The sequence below is a fragment of the Lithobates pipiens genome, unplaced genomic scaffold, assembly GCF_037356315.1.
Source record: "Lithobates pipiens isolate NorthernLeopardFrog02 unplaced genomic scaffold, aLitPip1_a1.2 Scaffold_16, whole genome shotgun sequence".
Taxonomy (NCBI): domain Eukaryota; kingdom Metazoa; phylum Chordata; class Amphibia; order Anura; family Ranidae; genus Lithobates; species Lithobates pipiens.
Genome location: NW_027507748.1, coordinates 173,272,224 through 173,296,715, shown reverse-complemented (window position 1 = coordinate 173,296,715; position 24,492 = coordinate 173,272,224). Strand labels below are relative to the sequence as shown.

The following is a 24,492-nucleotide window of genomic DNA, read 5'->3' as shown; positions in this document are numbered from 1 at the left end:
GGGTGGCTTTCAGCTGCCTTCGGCTCTTCAAGGCGACTTTCGGCCGCCTTCGGCTTTTCTTGGCAGCTTTTGGCCGTTCTCGGAAGCTTTCGGCCGAAGGCGGGCGGAGGCCCGCCGAGAACTACCGCACGCCGCCGAGATACACATCCGGCTCTGTATCTCGGCTGCATTTTTAAAAAATAAAATAGACACGGCTGAAATGGGGGACACGGCTGCAATGGGGGACACGGCTGCAATGGGGGACACGGCTGCAATGGGGGACAAGACTGCAATGGGGGGCAAGACTGCATAAGACTACAATGGGGGACAAGACTGCACTGGTGGACAAGGCTGCATAAGGCTGCAATGGGGGAAAAGGCTGCAATGGTGGACAAGGCTGCATAAGGCTGCAATGGTGGACAAGGCTGCATAAGACTGCGATGGTGGACAAGGCTGCAGATGACACTGATGGGCATATAAATGTAAGTTTTTTTTTCCCTTAAACTTCCCTCCTAAAAGTTTTTTTCCTTAAAATTCCCTCCTAAACTTGGGGTGCGTGTTATACGCCGGCGAGTGTTATACGCCGATAAATACGGTATATATATATAGATTTTATATATCGCCACAGCAAAATCTGTGTCTGTAGTGCATGATCAAAGCAATATGTTATTCGTTTTTTACTTCAGAAGTATATAATGAGTATAATGAGTTTGGCAATTCTAAAGAAATGCTTAAATAATGCATTCAAATTAAACAAAATCCATTCGATTTTAGTCGACTAAAATGTACTGGAGATTGTAGTCGACTAAAATACGAATAAAACTAAAACAATATAGATGACTAAAATACAACTAAAACTAAATTGACATTTTAGTCAAAAGACTAAAATACGACAAAAACGAAAATGGCGTTTTAGTCAAATAACTATAACTAAAACTAAATCAGAATGTGATGTCCAAATCACTGGTCACAACTAAGTAACTACAGCTTGGAATGTGCACTAGAGGGGAAACCTTCCAATGCCACCAGCACCTCTATGGCTTTTTACTCTATCCAAAGAGGTTTAATGACAGTATACTAAATCTCCTTATCACTAAGTCCTTATCACTAAGTGCTTTGAAGAATAAATCATCAACATCCAGTGTCATATGACTAATAGTGATCATTCTTTCCAGGCCACAGCTTTAGAAATATGAAACAGACCAGCAGGATTGTGCCATCTGATTTTCAAAGAAATTATTTACGTAAAAAAAAACACATATGCTTGGGGGTCTACCGATCTGTTTTTCAGTGCCTTCATTTTAGTTGTATGGATAAGGGTGGCCTAAGCTTTTTGTAGTACCTTCTGGAAATTAATGTTTCCTAATTCAACTGTAATATATTTTGTGAAAGGATGAACATTTTGATGACACCAAAATACCCTGCCCTAATAAAAACCACACATAATTTGATCATCAAAAATAATGACCCAGTATGAAAAATCGTGAGGATGAAAACACAATATGAGGGTGATTTGCTGAAGGATAAACTAGTAAAAATAACTGCCACAATAAAAACAACACATAATTTGGTCACCAAAGGACTAGAGTTATGAACAAAAAAAAAACTCAGAATAATATTTCAATTTTATTTCCAAGCATATACTGTGTGTTCACGTTGTCCGTTAACACTATCATTTTATTCATAATATGTTTTTTTAAATAAGGTATTAATGGGAATAAGTTTAATTGCTATCCTCTAAAATTCAGAAACAGAAGACAATACTGTGATCTTACCATTACCAATTACAACATTAAAATGCATTTCTCCAATGTAAAAATAATAAGAAAGAAAAGACATGCCTATTTGTCAAAGATGTTTCTGAAAGCAAAGTTAATTTAAACAAAGAATTTACAAGTACGTTATCAGTTCAAGTTGCTTTGAAAATCTGCCCATTTATCTTTTATGATGAGGTTTCCAATTGTAGTTTGTTCCATTTTTCAAATGGGAAAGAAGTTTCATTCTCCTTTAGATATTAACAATGAAACATTTTGCAAAGCGAAAAAATATGTACTTAAAAGTTAGTCTCTCTAATTTTAATTTAATGTTTTACAAAAAAAAAAAAAAAAAAAAACATTGAATAGGAAATGTTCTGAAAAGTGTCCTAAATAATGACTTCTGAAATGACACTAAAATGTATTTTTTAATATAAAAAATAAAAATTTATGCTTTCTTACCTATTTGAGCTTCTTGAATTGTTAATTTATTTTCCAAAGGCTGGAGTAACTTTGGTGGTTTATCTGTTAGTGGAGCTGAAAAAAAAAAGTATAAATGTTAAACATCTTTTCATTGACTTTAGATTTAGGTCCATATCCAAAATACCTAAAATAGCACAAAAAAAAACTATTTGAATGGAATTTAAAAGCTAAGCTTTTTTTTCTAAAAGAGTGGAGCATGGTAACACACTCTCAGTCTCATTGTGGTCTACAACTCCACAGGACTTTATTTGCTCTGGTGTAATAAAGTAAGCGGAAACCCTACATTTTAGAATTGTCATCATGGCATGAGGTAAGGAAAAATCTTCAGTTTGGGGATACGTGTTCCAGTAAGGTTTACTTAATAATACTAGAAATAAATAAAACATTTTTATTGAACAACATCAGCAATGGGAGGAAGGAATTTCAATAGAAAAACCTCTACACATACGTCCGATGTCTGGTTAGGTCATTTTTTGGCAAAACATTTTTTTATTATGGATTATAAAAGCTCAAATCTAGGTATGATTTTCCCTTTCTATTCAACATTGAAAACAATTGATGTATTGGTTTCTGTGGTGATTTTGCCCTAAAGTTCAATTTAGTATAAAAAAAAGAACATCTTTGGCTTACTAAATGTACCATTATCAATAATAGTGTAATTAATGTATTATAGACATAACTTATTGGTCTTAGATCCTAATGTAAAAAAACAAACCTAAATATTGTTGTAAGCGTGGATCTGATTTATTGCATGTTCAAAGTTGTCAATTCCCAGCAATGAAGAAAAATGTTTGATGTTGTATTTACTGGAGAAATAACAACCTAAGCATTGTGTTTTGTGTGTGTGTGTGTGCGTGAGTGTGTATGTGTAAGTGTGCAATCAGCATTTTTTTTTTTATAAATACTTATTCACATTTGTCACACTTTTACTGTACTTTTTCCCTTCAAACCTTCTTATATTTTTATTGTACTAATGGGAATGGTAGAATTCCACATATGCACTTTAAATATACTTATGCAGTCAGGGAGAAAAATGTATAATGCATAATTATACTATCTGTATGCTCATTAATACACAGCACACAGGAAAGAACATGATTTCAAGAGAGAACATTGAAGTTGATCTTATTTTACAGTTATATCAAAGAAATACTGTAGCTGTCTGCCCAGCTTATGCATTAAATATCAGATATCAGTGAACTCCAAGTATCAGTAAGCACAAAAAAGTTTTTTTTCTACTGGCTCTTAACTAGCATGAGTGTACATGCATGGACCAAAACCATGCTTCATGGAAATGAATGGAGTTGACAGTACCGTATATACTCGAGTATAGGCCGACCCGAATATAAGCCGAGGCACCTACTTTTACCACAAAAAACTGGAAAAAGTTATTGACTCGAGTATAAGCCTAGGGTGGGAAATGCAGCAGCTACCGGTAAATTTCAAAAATAAAAATAGATACCAATAATGTTTTTGAATATTTATTTCAAAGAAAAACAGTAAACTATCTCTGTAAAAAAATATAAAAGTGTAAAGAGGGTCAATAAAACAATATGGTATCAACAATAACTTTAAAAGTACAAAAACCTTAGCTCATTCAGCAACCAAGCTAAAACACAAGAGTTAAAATCCTTCAAAACTGGATTCCTCATCATCTGTATGTCCAAACAGAGCTTCAGCATTAGCTGGTGTGAGATTATCAGCGTAGACATTGTCATCATCACTGAGTTCGCAGTCATCACTATCACTGCTGTCGTTCTCATACAAAGCGCTGTCTTCACTGCCATCCATAGCATTACTAATGCCACATTTCTTGAAGGCGCGTTGCACCATGTCCTCCGGAATCTCTTCCCATGCATCACGAACCCACTTTGCTATCAATTCTATGTCGGGCTTCATCAGATTTCCACCTTTTGTCAGTCGGGCTTGACCAGATGACATCCATTCATGCCACATCTTTCTCACACGGTCTTTAAAAGGTTTATTTAAACACACATCTAGCGGTTGCAATACAGATGTAAGCCCACCTGGAATAACGGCCAAAGTAACTTGAGAAGATTTTGCCATTTCTTTTATGCCATCAGATGTGTGGGCTCTGAACATATCCCAAACTAGCAATGATGGTTTTTTCTTTAAGGCTGCTCCTGGTCGTTCTTTCCAAATTTCTTCCAGCCATTTTTTTGTTCCGTCTTCATCCATCCAGCCTTTCACATGTGCGCGCACTGTAATTCGTGGTGGGAATTTGACCTTTTTAGGCAAGGTCTTTCTTTTAAAAATAATGACAGGCCGCAGCTTTGTTCCATTAGCCAAACATGACAGAACAACTGTGAAATGATTTTTTTCATTTCCTGTGGTTCTGAGAAAAATAGTTTTGTCTCCCAAACTTGCCACAGTTCTGTTGCTTGGAAGATCAAAGGTCATCGGTGTTTCATCCATATTTCCAATATCTCCCAGGTCATAGTTATGGATCCTTCTTTGTTTTATGATGAATGAATGGAATGACATCACTTTTTCATCAAGGTCTTTTGGCAACTTCTGTGAAATCTTTGTTCTTTGCCGCAAACATAGGGCAAACCTATTCATGAAGCGGGTACACCATCCTGCTGACGCAACAAATTTTTCAATGCCTGGTGCTTTTAATTTGTCATCTTTAGCCATCTGAAGGGCACGTAAGCGAATTCCCATGCGTGTTACGCAGTAACCATTTTGACGACACTCCATAACCCATTTATGCAATTCAGTCTCTAGAGCCCCATATGAAGTTGTTAAACCACGTTGAGCTTTTTTTGCCTTTGGAATCTTTTCCAAGTCAGCTTTCTTTTTCCGCCATTCCCTCACTTGTTTTTCATCAACACAAAATTCCCTACTTGCAATACTGTTATTGCTTTCTTCTGCTCTTGACACAACCTTAAGTTTGAAACCAGCTTCGAATGACCTGCGTTTTTCTTTTGGTCCAGGATTACCGGTAGAAGTGTTGGGATCCATTTCTAACAGGATAAAAAAAAAAAAGACTTGTTTGGGTACCTTTTGAGGCCTAATGCAGGCTGATATTACAGAAAGTGATGACATGACTGTTTGCATAGAGCAGCCTGTGTTAGGGCTCATAATATACGGTACCGTACATTCTACCAGTGTCCTGCCTGTGCCCATTAAATATACAGCCTGCCTGTGTCCATTAAATATACCGTCCAGCCTGCCTGTGTCCATTAAATATACCGTCCAGCCTGCCTGTGTCCATTAAATATACCGTCCAGCCTGCCTGTGTCCATTAAATATACAGTAGCCATTGTAATAATGCTCTGGATAACACATTAGACACATACCGGTATACAGCCTGCCCAATAAATATACAGTAGCCATTGTAATAATGCTCTGGATAACACATTAGACACATACCGGTATACAGCCTGCCCAATAAATATACAGTAGCCATTGTAATAATGCTCTGGATAACACATTAGACACATACCGGTATACAGCCTGCCCAATAAATATACAGTAGCCATTGTAATAATGCTCTGGATAACACATTAGACACATACCGGTATACAGCCTGCCCAATAAATATACAGTAGCCATTGTAATAATGCTCTGGATAACACATTAGACACATACCGGTATACAGCCTGCCCAATAAATATACAGTAGCCATTGTAATAATGCTCTGGATAACACATTAGACACATACCGGTATACAGCCTGCCCAATAAATATACAGTAGCCATTGTAATAATGCTCTGGATAACACATTAGACACATACCGGTATACAGCCTGCCCAATAAATATACAGTAGCCATTGTAATAATGCTCTGGATAACACATTAGACACATACCGGTATACAGCCTGCCCAATAAATATACAGTAGCCATTGTAATAATGCTCTGGATAACACATTAGACACATTTTTTTTGCGGCGCCTCGCCACGATTTCTTCAGATGTGGTCCACTGCAGTGCAAATCACATGCGGTCTCTGTGCGATGCGAGTTCATCCATACAGATAGTATGGCTGAATTGGCATCGCACGTGGCCCAAACTCACACAGGACCCTTTTTTGGTCCGCAGCAGAATCGGATCGCATGGGTGTTCACACCATGCGATCCGATTCCTGTCCGAGTTTGCAGATCGCACTGCGATATGCGAACTGATCTGGGGGTGTCATTAACATTTCATTGACACTCCCAGCAGTTCGCATAGTGCAGTGTGAAGTGCCGCTGGGAGGTATGCGATGCGGGAAAACACTGCGGATTCACGGCGTTCCCGCTGCAGTGTGAACCCAGCCTAAAGTGCAATTATTAAAATTATGTTTAAAAAGGCTGGGTTCACACTGCAGCGATGCGGGAACACCGCAAATCCGCGGCGGGTTCCCGCATCGCATACCTCCCAGCGGCACTTCACACTGCCCTATGCGAACTGCTGGGAGTGTCAATGAAATGTTAATGACACCCCCAGATCAGTTCGCATATCGCAGTGCGATCTGCAAACTCGGACAGGAATCGGATCGCATGGTGTGAACACCCATGCGATCCGATTCTGCTGCGGACCAAAAAAAGGGTCCTGTGTGAGTTTGGGCCACGTGCGATGCCAATTCAGCCATACTATCTGTATGGCTGAACTCGCATCGCACAGAGACCGCATGTGATTTGCACTGCAGTGCAGTGCGAATCACATCCGGTTCTCGTAACCTCTGCAGTGTGAACCCAGCCTTTAAGTACCGTACAAAATTGCTTAAGATTTTAAATTTTTTTTTAAAGATTTTAAAAAAACAATTACGGTACAAAAAAATTACAGGATTCTAATCTACAGTATCTACAGTATGACAGTATGACACAGTATGAGACAAAAGCAGGTTTTTTTTTTTCCATTATTTATCGTATGCCTCGTGAATTCACCTCACCTTTACTTCCTTTACTTCCTAATCTACAGTATCTACAGTATGACAGTATGACACAGTATGAGACAAAAGCAGGTTTTTTTTTTTTCCATTATTTATCGTATGCCTCGTGAATTCACCTCACCTTTACTTCCTTACACTGGATTGCCCGGCCCCTGCTCTCTCTGCTTCTTTCTATGGTAGTCCTGTGTAGAGAGAGAGAGAGGGGATTGGGCATATCACTCCGCAGCACACAGTATCCTATGCTAATACTGTGTGGTGTGCGGAGCGCGTGCAGAGATTCCTCCGCGCCCGAAATAAAAGAAAGAGTCCCCCCACTGCAGTAACGATGTGCGGTCTGCGGAGCGGGTGCAGAGGCTGTATTCCTCCGCGCCCGAAACAGAGGAAAGAGTCCCCTCCCCGCTGCAGACATAGAGCACATCGAAGGAAAAAAAAAAAATATAACGAAGGGAATCGAAAGATGAGGGGATTGTGCTGACCGGCAAACTGACAGGCCATTCACCAGCGTCAGCCAGCGACATGGCCCCGCCCCTTTTTCTCCTCCAGCTCGGGCAAATTTTCAGTGACTCGAGTATAAGCCGAGGCGGCTTTTTTCAGCCCAAAAAGTGGACTGAAAAACTCGGCTTATACTCGAGTATATACGGTAATCCTTCAAGATCTGCTGTATACCTAATAGTTAGTTAAGCCTAAAAACACTCTTATTATACCCATCTGGTTCTGAATATAACTTGTATTTATGGCAATGTAGATGCACACAAATTAAATGCTAAAATGAGCATGATAGTGACAAATCTGAGTATTGGAGCATCTCTTTCTCTTTCGATCTCTCTCTCTGTATATACTGTGATACTGTGTTTATATATATATATATATATATATATATATATATATATATATATATATATATATATATATATATATATATATATATATATATAGAGTGGTATATGTACACTATATTGCCAAACGTATTGGGACTCCTGCCTTTACATGCAAATAAACTTTAATGGCATCCCAGGCGTGTTCAATATTAGCCCAACCTTTGCAGCTATCACAGCTTCAATTTGTCTGGGAAGGCTGTCCACAAGGTTTAAGTGTGTGCCTCTGGGCAGGCCATTCAATTTCCTTCACTCCAAAATCACTCATCCATGTCTTTATGGACCATGCTTTTTGCACTGGTGTGCAGTCATGTTGGAACAGGAAGGAGCGATCCCCAAACTCTTCCCACAACGTTGGGAACATGACATTTTCCAAAATGTCTTGGTATGCTGATGCCTTCAGAGTTCCCTTTACTGGAACTAAGGGGCCAATCCTAACCTCTGAAGATTAACCCCACACCATAACCCCCCTCCACCAAATCATTTGGTGGAGGGGGGGTTATGGCCCAATACTTTTGGCAATATTGTGTGGATGAGCGAGTTTGAGGTGGAGGAACTTGTCTGGCCTGCATAGATTTTCTACCTCAACCTGATAGAACACCTTTGGGATGAATTAGAGTGGAGACTTTGTCTGACATCAGTGCCTGACCTTGCAAATGTGCTTCTGGACACACGCCTAAACCTTGTGGACAGCCCAGAAGAGTTGAAGCTGTTATAGCTGCAAAGGGTGGGCCAACTCAAAATTGAATCTTGAATCTTAAAAAAATTTTTTAAAATTGAATCTTAAGGACTAAGACTGGGATGCTATATATATATATATATATGTATATATATATATATATATATATATATATATATATATATATATATATATATACATATAGATAGATAGATAGATATGGTGTGGCCACCTTTATTTTCCAGCACTGTCTTAACCCTCTTGGTCATGGAGTTCACCAGAGCTTCACAAGTTGCCACTTCCACTCCTCTATGATGACATCATGGAGCTGGTGGATGTTAGAGACCTTGCGCTCCTCCACCTTCCGTTTGAGGATGCCCCACAGATGCTCAATAGGGGTTAGGTCTGGAGACATGCTTTGCCTGTCCATCGCCTTTACCCTCAGGTACTTTAGCAAGGCAGTGGTCATCTCGGAGGTGTGTTTGGGGTCGTTATCATGGTAGAATACTGCCCTGCAACCCAGTTTCCAAAGGGAGGGGATCATGCTCTGCTTCAGTATGTCACAGTAAATGTTGGAATTCATGGTTTCCCTAATGAACTGTAGCTCCCCAGTGCCAACAGCACTCATGTGGCCCCAGACCATGACACTCCCACCACCATGCTTGACTGCAGGCAAGACACACTTGTCTTTGAACTCTTCACCTGGTTGCTGCCACACACGCTTGACACCATCTGAACTAAATACATTTAGCTTGGTCTCATCAGACCACAGGACATGGTTCCAGTAATCCAAGTCCTTAGTCTACTTATCTTCAGCAAACTGCGGGATTACTTGTGCATCAGCTTAAGAAGAGTCTTCCTTCTGGGATGACAGCCATGCAGACCAATTTGATGCAGCGTGCGGCGTATGGTCTGAGCACTGACAGGCTGACCCCCCACCACTTTGACCTCTGCAGCAATGCTGGCAGCACTAATATGTATATTTCCCAAAGACAACCTCTGTATATGATGCTGAGCACGTGCACTCAACTTCTTTGATCGACCATGGAGAGGCCTGTTCTGAGTGGAACCTGTCCAGTTAAACCACTGTATGATTTTGGTCACCATGCTGCAGCTCAGTTTCAGGGTATTGGCAGTCTTCTTATAGCCTACGCCATCTTCATGTAAAGTCTTTCAATTCTTGTTTGAGGTATCTTTGCCCATTCTTCCTTACAAAAGTGTTCCAGTTCTTTGAGATTTCTGGGCTGTCTGTCACGCACTGCTCTTAAGGTCTATCCATAGATTTTCAATAATGTTGAGGTCAGGAGATTGTGAAGGCCATGGCAAAACCTTCAGTTTACGCCTCTTGATGTAATCCCCTGTGGATTTTGAGGTGTGTTTAGGATCATTATCCATTTGTAGAAGCCATCCTCTCTTTAACTTCAGCTTTTTCACAGATGGCATCAAGTTACCATCTAAAATTTTCTGAAATTTTATTGAATCCATTTTTCCTTCTACTCGTGAAATGTTCCCTGTGCCACTGGCTGCAATACAACCCCAAAGCATGATTGAGCCACCCCCATGCTTAACAGTTGGACAGAGGTTCTTTTCATTAAATTCTGTGCCCTTTCTTCTCCAAGCGTACCTTTGCTCATTCCGGCCAAAAAGTTCTATTTTAACCTCATCGGTCCACAGAACTTGTTTCCAAAATGCCTCAGGCTTGTCTATATGTTCATTTGCAAAGTTCAAACGCTGATTTTTGTGGTGAGGACGTAGAAAAGGTTTTCTTCTGATGACTCTTCCATGAAGACCATATTTGTACAAGTATCTCTTTATAGTGGAATAGTGTACCACAACGCCAGTGTCTGCCAGATCTTTCTGGAGGAATCGTGCAGTCAAACGTGGGTTTTGAATTGCTTTTCTCACAATCCTGTGAGCTGTTCTGTCTGATATTTTTCTTGGTCTTCCAGATCTTGCTTTAACTTCCACTGTTCCTGATGACTGCCATTTCTTAATTACATTCCGAACAGAGGATATTGACATCTGAAAATGCTTTGCTATCTTCTTATAGCCTTCTCCAGCTTTGTGAGCGTCAACTATTTTCAGTTTCAGTTTTCTAGACAACTGCTTAGAAGAACCCATGGTGCTGATTGTTGAGGCAAGGTCAGATGAGTCTGGCCATTTAAAACTTTTATGTCATGGTTATGCAGTGATCTTCCTGTGTTTGCTTACCTTCCCTCATGTCTTCAGAATAAGAGGTCAGCCACTTCCACCTGGTGGTTTTTATAACCTCTCCTCTAAGCATGGCTCCACCCCAGGCCCTATCAGGGAGCCCTATATTAACCTGTGTACTGCAGGCCATCAGGGCTGATCAACCATTGTGTATTCCTTTGTGTGTTAGCTTCCTGTTTCCTGCCGTGTGCTCTGCTTCTGTTTTCCGTTACCGACTTTGGCGTGTCTTGACTATCCCTGTTTGCCTGTGATCCTGACCTTTTGGCGTGTACCCGACTATTCTTGTCTGCTTGTGGCCCCGACCGTGGCTTTGTCCCTCACCATCCCTATCCTGTTGCCTACTGTGGTTGTGAGCTGGGGGACCCTGGGGGTCGCAACCTGGAGCCAGTTGCAGCTAAGTCCATCCTCACCACTAGAGGCGCTGGTGAACACCTGCTGGCTCTTAGACTCCGCGCCCCAGGGAATATTACGCTCTAACCCCAGTGGGATCTGTCCCCCGTCTGCAGCAGTCAGCCATAGGGTCCACAACCTTGTGGTGCACTCCTGATCCCTACGGTGTGCACCTGTCACCTCGCCTCAAGGTGACCTGACATTTTAAGATTGACATCACCTGGTCTTCCCAGACGATGATTGAGAACAATCCATGACACGGGCAGGTCTCAGGTTTGCAAAGGGGCCAGTGCATGCTATAAATTCTGCAGGGTGCCCAAACTTTTGCAGACACCATTTTTTTGTTTTCTGTAATTTTGAAAGTGTAAATGATGGAAATAAAATCTAACTTTTTTTTTGGCATATTATAAGAATGTCTAATCTGTAATTTGATGCAATTTGGAGATTTTTCCATCTTTCCTTGGCTTTGTTATGCACATTAATACACATTTTTACCCAGGGTGCCCAAACTTTTGATCCCAACTGTATATATATATATATATATATATATATATATATATATATATATATATATCAGTAAAGGTTACAGCATAGATAGCTTTTCTGCACATTGTCATTGATTCACAGGTTTTGTTTAATGAGAATTAACTATTTTGTATTATTTTATAAGATTTGATTGCCCAAGTTTTACAGAGACCAAAAACAAAACAGAATGCAGAGAAATTTCTGTATAACTATTATTTTATAAACTATGAGTTAGGTCTCATGTATATATCATTTTCAATATGTATTGTGGATGTGGTATGCTTCTATTACATTTCTTGCATCACTTTGAAACAGACATTTCTTTTATCTCTATTCCCCTTCATCTCCCCAGTTCACTTCTACATAGTGTGGTGGACATTATGTTTAAACACTAATTAGAACTTTTAGAAACCTTCATTTAATTCAGTCTTTAAAACTTGCATCACATCCCATTGTATTTTTTTTGTAGACCTATTGATAATTAATTGCTAAATTTAATTAGCCTTTGTAAATGGACCCTGCAAAAGGTGCCAGCAGATAATATACAATGAACATCGACAAGCCTTGCATTAATATGTTACATCCTATTCCATGATCACTATGAGTCCTTTGATGATGGCGATAACTGATACAATGCCACTGATTTTAAGCACATATTATGCATTCCATAGATGTAGCCTCTCCTTCTCTGCAGGCTTTAATATGCAACCACATTAAATAGTAAAAAGACATTCCTGTAAAAGATAACTGTTAGTTCTTACTTTCTCACTGCCCATACCTTTGATATTTGCTGTGCTAAAAAGTGATGGTGACTAAAGAATCTTTAGCAATTACCACTCTACCCAAGCAATGATACACAGTAAAATTGGAGCAACCATACAGGATACAATCCCTAAGCATCTTAAAATCTGGCAACCCTGGGTGGATAATTTTCTCCCACCTGTTTTTTATGAGTCTCTCCTTGAATCCTGATACTTTATCTTTTTTCTAGTAATATGGTTAGGGTCTTAGGTCCACTTGAAGCGCTTGGCCTCTCTCTTCCTCTCTTTCTACTTTCTTTTCTACTTCTCTTTTCTATTTCATATCCTCAACCACTGGAATACGATATTTTGAGATTTGTTTTTTCCAACAGATTTTGGCCCAAACTTGTCTTGCATATACACGGTCACAGAAAGTTGTCGGGAAATCCGATTGTTCAGAACGAGGTGACGTAAAACAGGTATGATGGGACTATAAAGAGGGTGGTAGCTTTCATCTCGTAATGTATTCTGAGCATGCGTGACAATTTGTCCGTTGGAATTGTCTACGCATGATTGGAATTGATACAATTGGATTTTGTTGGTGGAAAATTTTAGATCCAGCTCTCAAACTTTGTGTGTCGGAAATTCCGATGGAAAAAGTCCGATGGAGCCCATACACGATCGGATTTTGCAACAACACGATCCGATTGCACATTTTCCGTCAGAAAGTCTGGAAAATTTGAGAACCTGCAAGCCAACATTTGTTGGTGGAAAGTCTAACATCAAGTGTTCAATGGAGCATACACATGATCGGAACTTTCCGGCAACAAGCTTACATCCAACATTGTAACTGTTCTACTGGTTCTACCTAAGTCTAATCTGTTATATTTTGGAGGCTTTGCACCTTTCCTTGACCTTATATGTTGTTTATCTACCATTATTTTGTTAGTGACACAATCTGGTTAACCTATTCTTTATTTATAGTTTGTGTTATTGTATTTATGCATACTGTGTAATCGGTTCAACAATAATAAAAAAAGATTGAATAGAAAATGTTATATGCATATCAGATATATGAGTTTTTGATATGGGAAGCTTTAACAAGCCAAACTCTTAAAGGTATAAGTAACTGTGTTATTAGTAGATTAAGTTGTACTTAATGGGGGTTATTTACAAAAGGCAAATACACTTTGCACTACAAGTGCACTGAAAGTGCACTTGGAAGTGCAGTCTCTGTAAATTACCCCCAATGTGTTCTAATCCTTTACTATCAGAATATTATAGATACATGATAGTTTAGACTATTTTACAAACTAAAACATTATAGAAACATAATGTCCAATTACCGAAAAACTGGAGTAGTGAATATTTGCCATTTCATGCTTATATATGCCTTTTTCATCATAACTGATACATTATTAATATAAGGTGGTAAACAATGCAACAGTAAATATGACCTTCAAGACACTATTTTACATAACAGCTAATATGTGGTAAACAATACAACAATAAATATAACCTCTAAGCAATAATTTACATAATTTCTATCTGCTGCCTAGTTTTATAGATAGCTGTGCTTGCATGGATCAAGAATGGTATCTAAATTACATTTAAACTCATAGGAGGCTTCTCGTGTACTGTACACATGGGGGTTGAATTACTATAACCAAATATGCTGTATACTTTGCAATGGATTTTTCTCTTATGTTAGTGAATTAGGAGACACTCTACTGACTTCCATCATCAAATAATATACAAGCAAAAATAATGTTTGTATCTACTGTTTTTATTTCCATGTGATTAGGTATTATTTGCAACATGACATTTTACCTCATTCACTAAGCTACATAAACTTCCCTTGCAAAGTTTCAAGCCTACTTGCCTTTGGCAAACTAACCCCATAGTGAGGGATCCCAGGGTATAAGACTGTGTAGAAAAGGTTTTGTTTTCTCAAAGTTTCTGTTCCAAGTCCTGAAACCCAAAAGAACCATGTAATAATGGGAATTTAGAATGTGCCTCAAAATGGTAAACTGCTCAGTTAAAAAATTCCAGAAAAAAATATTATTGCAATGATTAAGATACATATACCATGTAGTACATAGTACTATGTTGTTAGTTTCTAAGTTCTGTTTTTGTATATTTTAGTTTTTTGCTGCACTCTTGGAATTATCCAGGGTTAATCAGTGCTGAAGATATCCTCTATTTGGAATTTTGGGTGGGATAAAGCCTTCATTCCCTAGTCCACATATTACCTGGTAGCCAGACCTCATTAGTCTCAGCTGTCTACGGGCCTTTATATATGTCAGCTGACTCAGCCCACACTCGCCTGCTCACATTTTGCAAGTGGAATTTGAGGGCTGGCGAGAAAGGACTGCCTAGACGGGGGCTAAGCACCACCGGCACCTCCGGCAGGTGGGTTGAATGGGAGTCCTTTTCCCAGCGAGCACAGAGGGGAAGAGAGAGGGGAGAGCCAAGTGGATGATCAGAGCATGGGGGAACATCACTAGTGGCTTTCATTTCAATTGCTGTGTGTACCCCGCACTCGCTGTCACATACAGCCCTGCCTCCTGGTCCCGGGACTTTGATAGACAGATCAAAAGTCCAATCCCAGGACATGTGACGTGTATCAAAGTTCCTTGGCCAGGGTGCGGGGCTGTATGTGATGGGGAGCTGTGGGAACACAGTAATTGAAATGAAAGCTGTTCCAGCAGTGTTCCCCAGCGCTTTAAACCTCCGGCTGACAATCCTCTTCCTCTCCTCCGCACAGGTAGGCCTCATGGTGGACACAGATAGGCTGCATAGTGGACACAAATAAGCTGCATATTGGGCACAGGCAGGCTGCATAGTGGACACAGGCAGGCTGCATAGTAGACACAAGCAGGCTTCATAGTGGACACAGGCAGGCTGCATGGTAGACACCGGTAGGCTGCATAGTGGACACAGGCAGGCTGCATAGTGGACACAGACAGGCTGCATAGTAGACAAAGATAGGATGCATAGAGGGCACAGGCAGGCTGTATAGTGGACACAGATAAGCTGCATTGATGGACACAGGCAGGCTGCCTTGAACACGAGTGAAGTAACATTGATGGGCATGGACAAAGTTGTTGTTAATATTTATTTTTATAACTTAATTTTGCATAAAACATTTAAGTGTCATTTCATGAGATAATTTATGAGGGCGTGTTTAAGGGCGGAATTAGGGGTGGGGCAGGGTAGGAGTTTGGTGGGGCAGCTGGTTGCGAGTAACCCTTGAGGCCTGGCTAGTAGCTCTGGACTTTACATTTTGAGCCCTGAGTTGACTGATGCTCAGGGCTTTCTCTCTTTGTGTTTTCTGCTGTACAAAAAGGCTGATTGTTGAGAGAACATTCCAAACACTAAAAAGGTTCAGTAAAACGGGTTTCCTGTATGTTTTGTGGAACCCATTGAGTGGGGGCAACCTGCTATTTTGGAACTGATCCAAGTTTAGTTAGTGGATCATATAAGAAGATGTTTTTCATATTATATGCTATGGATTTGTTGTGCAAGTCTCTCCTGCATGGAAACTGTGTTTGTCTGCTGCCTTGCTGATTAAAAGTTCAAGACAACCCTGCTTGGACTGTTCCTGTGTGTCCCTGTCCCTGCCACTGCCAATGCTAGCTAAACCTGAAAACATGGAAAACATTAGACATGTGCATTCATTTCCGTCCGAATGCATTTGTGTTCCGAATTTCGGGTATTTTCGCTATCGTTTTAACAAACGATTACAAACTTGCAGAATCTGAAAACTGAAAGATCAGACATAAACAAATGCTTTATTTTTGTTTTCGTTGTGACAACAGTTCGATATAGATAAGAGATTCGACATGACGCTGACAATAGCGATTTGTGTCCATTGAACCTGTGGTCGAATGTGCCTAACCTTAGCTCTATTAGTCCAAGATTATTCTACATAGAGAGAAAAGATTCGACATAGAGAGAAAAGATTTAACATAGAAAAAAAAGGTTCAATATTATAGAGACAATAGCAAAAAAGGTCGAACATTCCTAACCTTACTCTATTAGTCCAACATTATTTGACATAAAGAGAAAAGATTCAACATGAAGATTCAACATGAAGATTCTACGAAGTAGTCGCTGCGAGTGGACATTTATGGTCAAATGCTCCACCCATAGACTATAGAAGAATTCTAATGTTGGTTGACTAGTAATAATAATTAATAAATATAATTATTACTAGTGTCATACAACATTAGAATTCTACTATAGCTTGTAGGCAGAACATTTGACCGGAAATGTATGATTGCGGTGTCGTACAGTTTAGCTGCTCCGTCTAATCTTCTTAGAACATTCGACAGGCACCATAAGCCTTCAATGACAGATTAAACCTTAATTATTTCGGATTTTGGGGCAAATGCATTTTTTAACTAAACTAAATAAATAAAAACGAATTTCGGGAGTAACTAAAAAATAAATGTATTTTTCGGACGAAAACGAAATTTCGAAACAAAATATTTCAGTGTGCACATGTCTAGAAAACATGGTTGCACAGTCCATCAGATTGAAAAGGACACAGGTCCAGCAAGCTTAGTGTGTGTGCGTGTGTGTGTGTGTGTGTGTGATTTGAGACATTAAGAATTTCAATAATTCTGTCTGTTGTGTTATGTTTACTGTCACAGTAAAAAAAAAAAAAAAACTCACATCGTTTAAGAGTAAACCTTTTCTCATCCTTACCCAAATATTATCCATGTGTCTTCTTCAAAGACCTTACACATAACAGTTTGATACTGTTACTTCAATCACCTTTGATACATTTTCACACTGTGATCATCCTCAGGACAGTCCCTGATGATGTCCAGAGTAGACGAAAAGCAATGGTTGGGGCTTCATGTCTGTGGCACCACTTCTGCTGAATGGTATGCACCCCCCAGGTCTAACAGGAAGTGTGGAATAGTTCCTGTAATAGGCACTTGTTTATGTAAGTGCACAGTTTTGTTACTGCACTATTGCTGGATTATTGATTCTGTATTCTCTGGTGGTAGAGGTGGAAGAGTTAGACTGGATGGTGTAGAAGGCAAGGGGCTGTACACCTGATGTGGAGTTCAAGGAGAGTAGTGGATCACTTCTTTGGCCACAACAGCATGAAAAACCTATTGCAGACCTACTGATCAACTTGAGGGGCTGGCAAATCTGGTGAGTGCATCACACAGTAACAGTTTATGAAATATGCTTGGAGGAGGAGGTGTACTGTAGTCCCATGATACGTTTATGATTGGTAGATAGAAGAGGCTTCTATTACTTAATTACTTGGTCATATTGTAGGAAGAATCTAGAGCACAGTGGCTTTTTGTACTTTTTTGTGGGCACTCATTGCACGTGAATTTTTTTTAATGTATTATCACTTAATTGAACAGTTTTTTATGAGAAATTTTTGTTAGATGTTCATGAGATGCATGTTTGTTTTTAAAATCATATATAAAGAAATATATAAAAAAAACACTAAAGTTAGCCCAATTTTTTTTGTATAATGTGAAAGATGATGCTACACAGAGTAAATAGATGTCTAAGGCCGCGTACACACGGGCGGACTGTCTGACGGACTTGGTCCGCTGAAACGTGTTTCAGCGGACAATCCGCTCGTGTGTGGGCTTCAGCTGACTTTTTCAGCGGACAGTCTGGCGGACTAAGCCTTTCGGAATTTCCGTAATATTGTCCGTCCAAACTTGGTTTCAGCGGACAGTCCGCTCGTGAGTAGGCAAGTTGGACGGACTAAGTATGGCGCATGCTCAGAAAGGATTTACACGGCCGAAGGTTGCATTGCAGTGTATTGGACGTCGTATTTCTAGTCCCGTCGTACGTGCTGTACACGTCATCGTGCAAGCTTTCAGCGGACTGTCTGTTCGTCGTGTGTGGTCAAGTCCGTTCATTCAAAAGTAGGACGGACTGTCTGTCGGATTGTCTTACGGACTTAGTTGGACGGATAGTCCGCCCGTGTGTACGCGGCCTAACATGTCATACTTTAAAATTGCGCACACTCGTGGAATGGCGCCAGACTTTTGTACTTAAAAATCTCCATAGGCTATGCTTTAACATTTATTACAGGTTACCAGTTTAGAGTTACAGAGGAGGTCTAGTGATAAAAATATTGCTCTTATTCTAACGTTCATGACGATACCTCACATTTGTGGTGTGAATGTGATTTACATATGCGAGCATGACTCACGTATGCGTTCGCTTCTGTGTCTGAGCACATGTGGACGAGGGGGGTTTCCATTTTTTTTATTATTATTATTATTATTATTATTATTTATTATATTTAAAAAAAGGTTTTTACACCTTTCCTTAAGTTTTTACTTTTTGATCACTTTTATTCCTATTGTGTAAACATCCCTTGTAATAGGAATTGGATATGACAGGTCCTCTTTATGGAGAGATGTTGGATCTATAAGATCAAAAAAAAATAAAAAATCGACCTCAGGCTTTCCAGCCGAATACACGGCAGTGTTTATAACTGCCAGGGCTGGACGTGATATCATAACATCACGCCCGTCCTCTGAAAGTCATAGAGATGACCGGAGACCATCTGGTCCTTGGTCAGCTTTATGGTAAACTCACGGGAAAGACCAGAGGAGCACCAGAGGGTGGCAGAGCAGCAAAACAGTGAAAACAGCCACTATGAAACAGGAAGGAACAGGAAGAGCCAGTGATCTGTCAGACACGAGTAGAGGAGAGCCGATCGGCTGCTCCTCTGACGTGGGGACTGTGCTGATCGATAATCCACACAGCTCCCCCCAGGGATGCCCACACTGGACCACCAGGGATGCCACTATGACCACCAGGGATGCCACCACTAGTCACCACCAGGTACGCCACCTCAACCCACAAGGGATGCCAATCAGTGCCCACAATGGATGCCAATCTGGGCTCACAATGGGTATCACTGATTGACAGGCATTATTGTTTGGCACTAATTGGCATCCATCAGTAACATTTATTAGTGTACAGTGCCACCTATCAGTGCCCATCCATGCCCACCCCTGCCACCTATCAGTGCCCATAGGTGCCACCTATCAGTGCCCATCCGTACTGCCTATCAGTGCCTATCTGTGCCACCTATCAGTGCCCATATGTTTCACCTATCAGTGCCCATCCACGCCCATCCATGCCACCTTTTAGTGCCCATTAGTGCTGCATATCGGTGCCACCTATCAGTGCCCATCAGTGCCGCCTATCAGTGCCCCATCAGTGCCACATAAGTGCCCATCATCGGTGACCATCAGTGCCACCTCATCAGTGCCACCTCATCGGTACCCATCAGTGCCACCTTATCAGTTCCCTTTAGGGCAGCTCCATCAGTGCCCATCAGTGAAAGAAAAAACGTTTTTTTTCCCAAATTTTCAGTCTTTTTTTATTTGTTTAGTAGTAAATAAAAATCCCAGAGGTGATCAAATACCACCAAAAGAAAGCTCTATTTGTGGGGAAAAAAAAATTATAACAATTTTGTTTGAGTACAGTGTAGCATGCCCCCAAATTGTCATTCAAAGTGCGACAGCACTGAAAGCTGAAAATTGGTCTGAGCAGGAAGCTGTATAAGTGCCCTGTATTGAAGTGGCTAATGCAATCAACGAAAGTACCTGAATTTTCAGGTTGAAAAATGTCTTTGTGTGTTGGGTTACCATTGCCTTTTGATAGGTATGTACCTTCATTCATATATTCTAGTCTTGCACAGTTGAGATTGTTTGTGAATGCATGGTTCAAAACTCTTTGAATTGCATACTCATGATGATTATATGACATATCTTTTCAATAGCTGAACTGTTATAGTTTGGACAATTACACTAATGACATCTGGTGGCCTCAGGCAATTACAAGAAATGCTTGTTTAGCAAAAGGTCACAATCTGATGCCTGAAATATTTCTTTTTTATTCAAGACAGTTCTAGCTATAATATAGCTGCATGTCTTTGCTATTCTCGTAATGATATTTTAACATGTTACAGACATTTTTTAAATACATTTTAACTATAAACACATTTATTGTTAAAACCCTATTGCTCACTAAATCTTTTAGCCACATTGTTCAAGAAAAAAATTTGTGCACATTGCATATTTAAAAATATTTATTAAAGGACTGGCTACTGAAAGAGGTACAGCCTAACAAGGGTTCTAACCAATTATTATTAAAAATGGCTAGATATACTGTTTAATCTACTATAAGTGTAATATTTCTCCCTACTTTAGGGCATACTTGTAAAATGTTTCGCTCCTCACATACTCTGTAATGCACATGGTTGGATTTTCCGACAGAAAATGATCGATGAGAGCTTTTTGTTAGAAATTCTGACCATGTGTAGGCTCCATCAGACATTTTCCATCGGAATTTCCAACACACAAACTTTGAGATCTGTATCTCAAATCTTCCAACAACAAAATCCATTGTCAGAAATTCCGATTGTGTGTATACAATTCTGAAGCACAAAGTTCTACGCATGCTCAGAATCAAGCAGAAGAGCTGCACTGGCTATTGAACTTCAATTTTCTCGGCTCGTAGTACTCCACCATGTTCTTGACGTTCGGAATTGCTCCAGAGCTTGGTAAATGAACAGAAGCTATGCTGACTTCCATCATCCAATCATGTGCAAGCAAAACTGCATTTTATTTTATTTTCCTTGCATGTGATTGGGTATTTTTTACAAAGTGAAGATTTACCTCATTTACTAAGCTCTGGAGCAACTTTTTCAAAGTACAAAGTCTAGTTTTTAGTAAATCAACCCCATAGCTTTACTAAATCAGCCCCATTGACTCTGTTAATCTTGGTCTGAGCATCTAAGCTGCTGTGATCTTTAAGACCATTGCCTTCATTAAAAAAAAAAAAAACATTTTTGGTCTCCTCCCACTGACCTTAATTTAATTTTTCAAAATTGTGAAATTTCACAAAAACCTTCAAACGTTTGCCCAAAGTTTGGGGAAATTAAAATTTAACCTTAACCTCCCTGGCGGTATGATTATTTCGGATTTTAGGTGCTAAAAGCGGTACCATTATTTTGCATGAAAATTTGGTGTTTTATATTGTAGTCCTGTAATTCTTAGGAATAACTCTCTTAAATCTGTCCAAACCAGAGTCTAGCAGAAATCCTGGGTATGATAAAGTTTGAAAAATGAAATCATAAATTATAATATAATAAATAACTATAAATAATTGTACCAAATAATAATATAACAATAATAAAAATTATTCAATAATGTAATCAAATCAAAAACACAGAAATTTGCTCAGTTGCAGAATTGTCACTGTCATTACTTTTCAGTATTTGATGACGGATCTCCCCACAAATCGCTATCGCTCAATTCTGCGAGTGATTACAATTTATTATCGCTGTTTTCTAGCTGGTCTAAAACCATTTTTGATGTAAAATGACAGTTTGGTTGCTATGGACAATCTCCAGTTTCCAGGCATAAAGAACAGTTTTTATTATATAAAAATGCATGCAGGGCACTGGGCAGACCACTAGGGACAAAGGGGATGTGACATAATTACATACAGCAATATAATCTGTAAGATTACATTATACTGTATGTATAATGTGTGTTTCACTGTTTGAATTTGGCGCCGATCTCCGTCCCCGTGCATCGCAATGCTCGCAGGGCACGGAGATCGGCTCCGTGATAGATCGAGCGAGACACGGCTCGCTCGTACAGCGGGGAGACAATGCTGGATCTGAGGGAGAATGTAAGTAAACCTCCTCCTGGATCCAGCGATGCAGTCCCGAGTCTGGCTCGGGGTTACCGCTCTTGGTATAAAAATTCCACCCCGAGCCAGACTCGGGAATACCGTCAGGGGGGTTAAACTGATGTCCCTACTCAAGCTGCTAAGGCAGCTTGATGGGATTGTTCACATCCTACATCTGCAGCACCTTGCTTCACAGCTTCAGTAATAATTATACCACCTGTTGCATTTGGTGGACAGTACTACTGCTGAACATGACCAATTCAAGTGAGTGGGGCCACATCGCAACCAAAATGTAATGCATGCAGTTGCAGCATAGTGGTTCAGGGGTTTTCAGGGTTAACCACTTCGCGCCCAGGCCAATTCTGACATTTCTCTCCTACATGTAAAATTCCTAATTTTTTTGCTAGAAAATTACATAGAACCCCCAAACATTATATATGTTTTTTTAGCAAAGACCCTAGAGAATACAATGGCAGTCATTGCAACTTTTTATCTCGCACGGTATTTGCGCAGCAATTTTTCGAACACGTTTTTTTTTGAAAAAAAACAGTTTCATGCTTTAAAAAAAAAAACAGTAAAGTTAGCCCAATTTTTTTGCATAATGTGAAAGAGGAGGATACGCCGAGTAAATAGATACCCAACATGTCATGCTTCAAAATTGCATGCGCTCGTGGAATGGCGCCAAACTTTGGTATTTAAAAATCCCCATAGGCGACGATTTACATTTATTTTCTGGTTACATGTTTTGGGTTACAGAGGAGGTCTAGAGCTAGAATTATTGCTCTCGCTCTAACGTTCGCGGTGATACCTCACATGTGTGGTTTGAACACCGTTTTCATATGTGGGCGGGACTTACGTATGCGTTCGCTTCTGTGTGCGAGCTCACAGGGACAGGGGCGCTTTACATTAACTTTTTTTTTATTGCTAATTTTATTTTTATTTTTTTAGTTTGACACTTAAAAAAAAAAAATGATGACTTTTATTCCTATTACAAGGAATGTAAACATCTCTTGTAATAGGAATATGGCACAATCGGATATATTTACAGTGAGATATGGGGTCAATAAGACCCCATATCTCACCTCTAGGCTGGGAAGATTAAAATCAAAAAAAAAAAAACGATCCTGGCTTCCCTGCCAAGCCGTTAATTTGAATACCGAGGCCGGGCGTGACATCATAGCATCGCACCCGGCCTCCGAACGATCATAGAGACTCCGGGGATGATCTGGTCCACCAGAAATCTCTATGGTAACTGGCGGGGGCCGGCGGATCCTGTGACCGACTCACCGATGGAAGCGGTGAGTCGGTACAAGCACCGGAGGGCGGCGGGAGGGGGGGCGTACCCTCCCACCGCCCGTAAGAACGATCAAGCGGTGGGACAGCCGCTATGATCATTCCTATGGTGCAGGGAATCGCCGGCTGAAAACGCTGATATCTGAATGATGTCTGTGGCCTCAGGCATCATTCAGATATAACCACCGGAAGCCCATGACGTCAATAGACATAGTATGGGCGCCAAGATAAGGGAATTAAGAGTCTACATATTTCCTCTTCACTGCCTGTCAAGCACCTTTGAAAAGCAATCCACCACAGATCACTTTTTAGAGGGGTCGCAAGATCTGCCTCAGGTGTAAAATCAGCATAATACAATGGACAGTAGTGAAAAACATTTTCATTAACTACCTTATTCTGTCTACTCTTTAGTGTGTTAAAGAGAGACTTGATGGTTTATATAATAAAACTGGGGAATGCAAAATCCAGTGAAGCTCTGCATAGAAACCAATCAGCTTCCAGTTGAACAAGCTGAAGTTAGAAGCTGGTTGGCTGTCATACACAGCTGCACCGGATTTTGCACTCTCCAGGTTTAGTAAATCAACCACATGGTCTTTAGAGGGACATTTTTACAAGTAAGCAGTAAGACCCCTTTCACATTGAGGGCATTTTACAGGCTCTATAGCGTTAAAAATAGTGCCTGCAAAATGCCCTAAACCAGCTGCTCCATGCAAAAAAAAAAAAAAATTGGGATATTTATTATAGCAAAAAGTAAAACATATTGTGTTTTTTTCAAACTTGTTGCTCTTCTTTTGTTTAAAGAAAATGTATAGTTTATAAAATAAAATCCACAGAGGTGATCAAATACCACCAAAAGAAAGCTCTATGTGTGGGGAAACAATTATAAAAATGTAATTTGGGTACAGTGTTGCATGACAGCACAATTGTCATTCAAAGTGTGAGGATGGGGCTGAAAATG

The 24,492-nt window shown here is 40.0% G+C and overlaps 1 protein-coding gene across 1 annotated transcript in view; it reads right to left on the bottom strand.

Annotated features, from left to right (window-relative positions):
* Positions 1–24,492, bottom strand: part of IL1RAPL1 (interleukin 1 receptor accessory protein like 1) — a 1,840,350-nt gene that overhangs the window by 434,314 nt on the left and 1,381,544 nt on the right. The window contains exon 6 of the mRNA XM_077480774.1: positions 2,196–2,270. Within this exon, the coding sequence (XP_077336900.1) occupies positions 2,196–2,270 (75 nt within the window). The remainder of the gene's footprint in view (positions 1–2,195; positions 2,271–24,492) is intronic.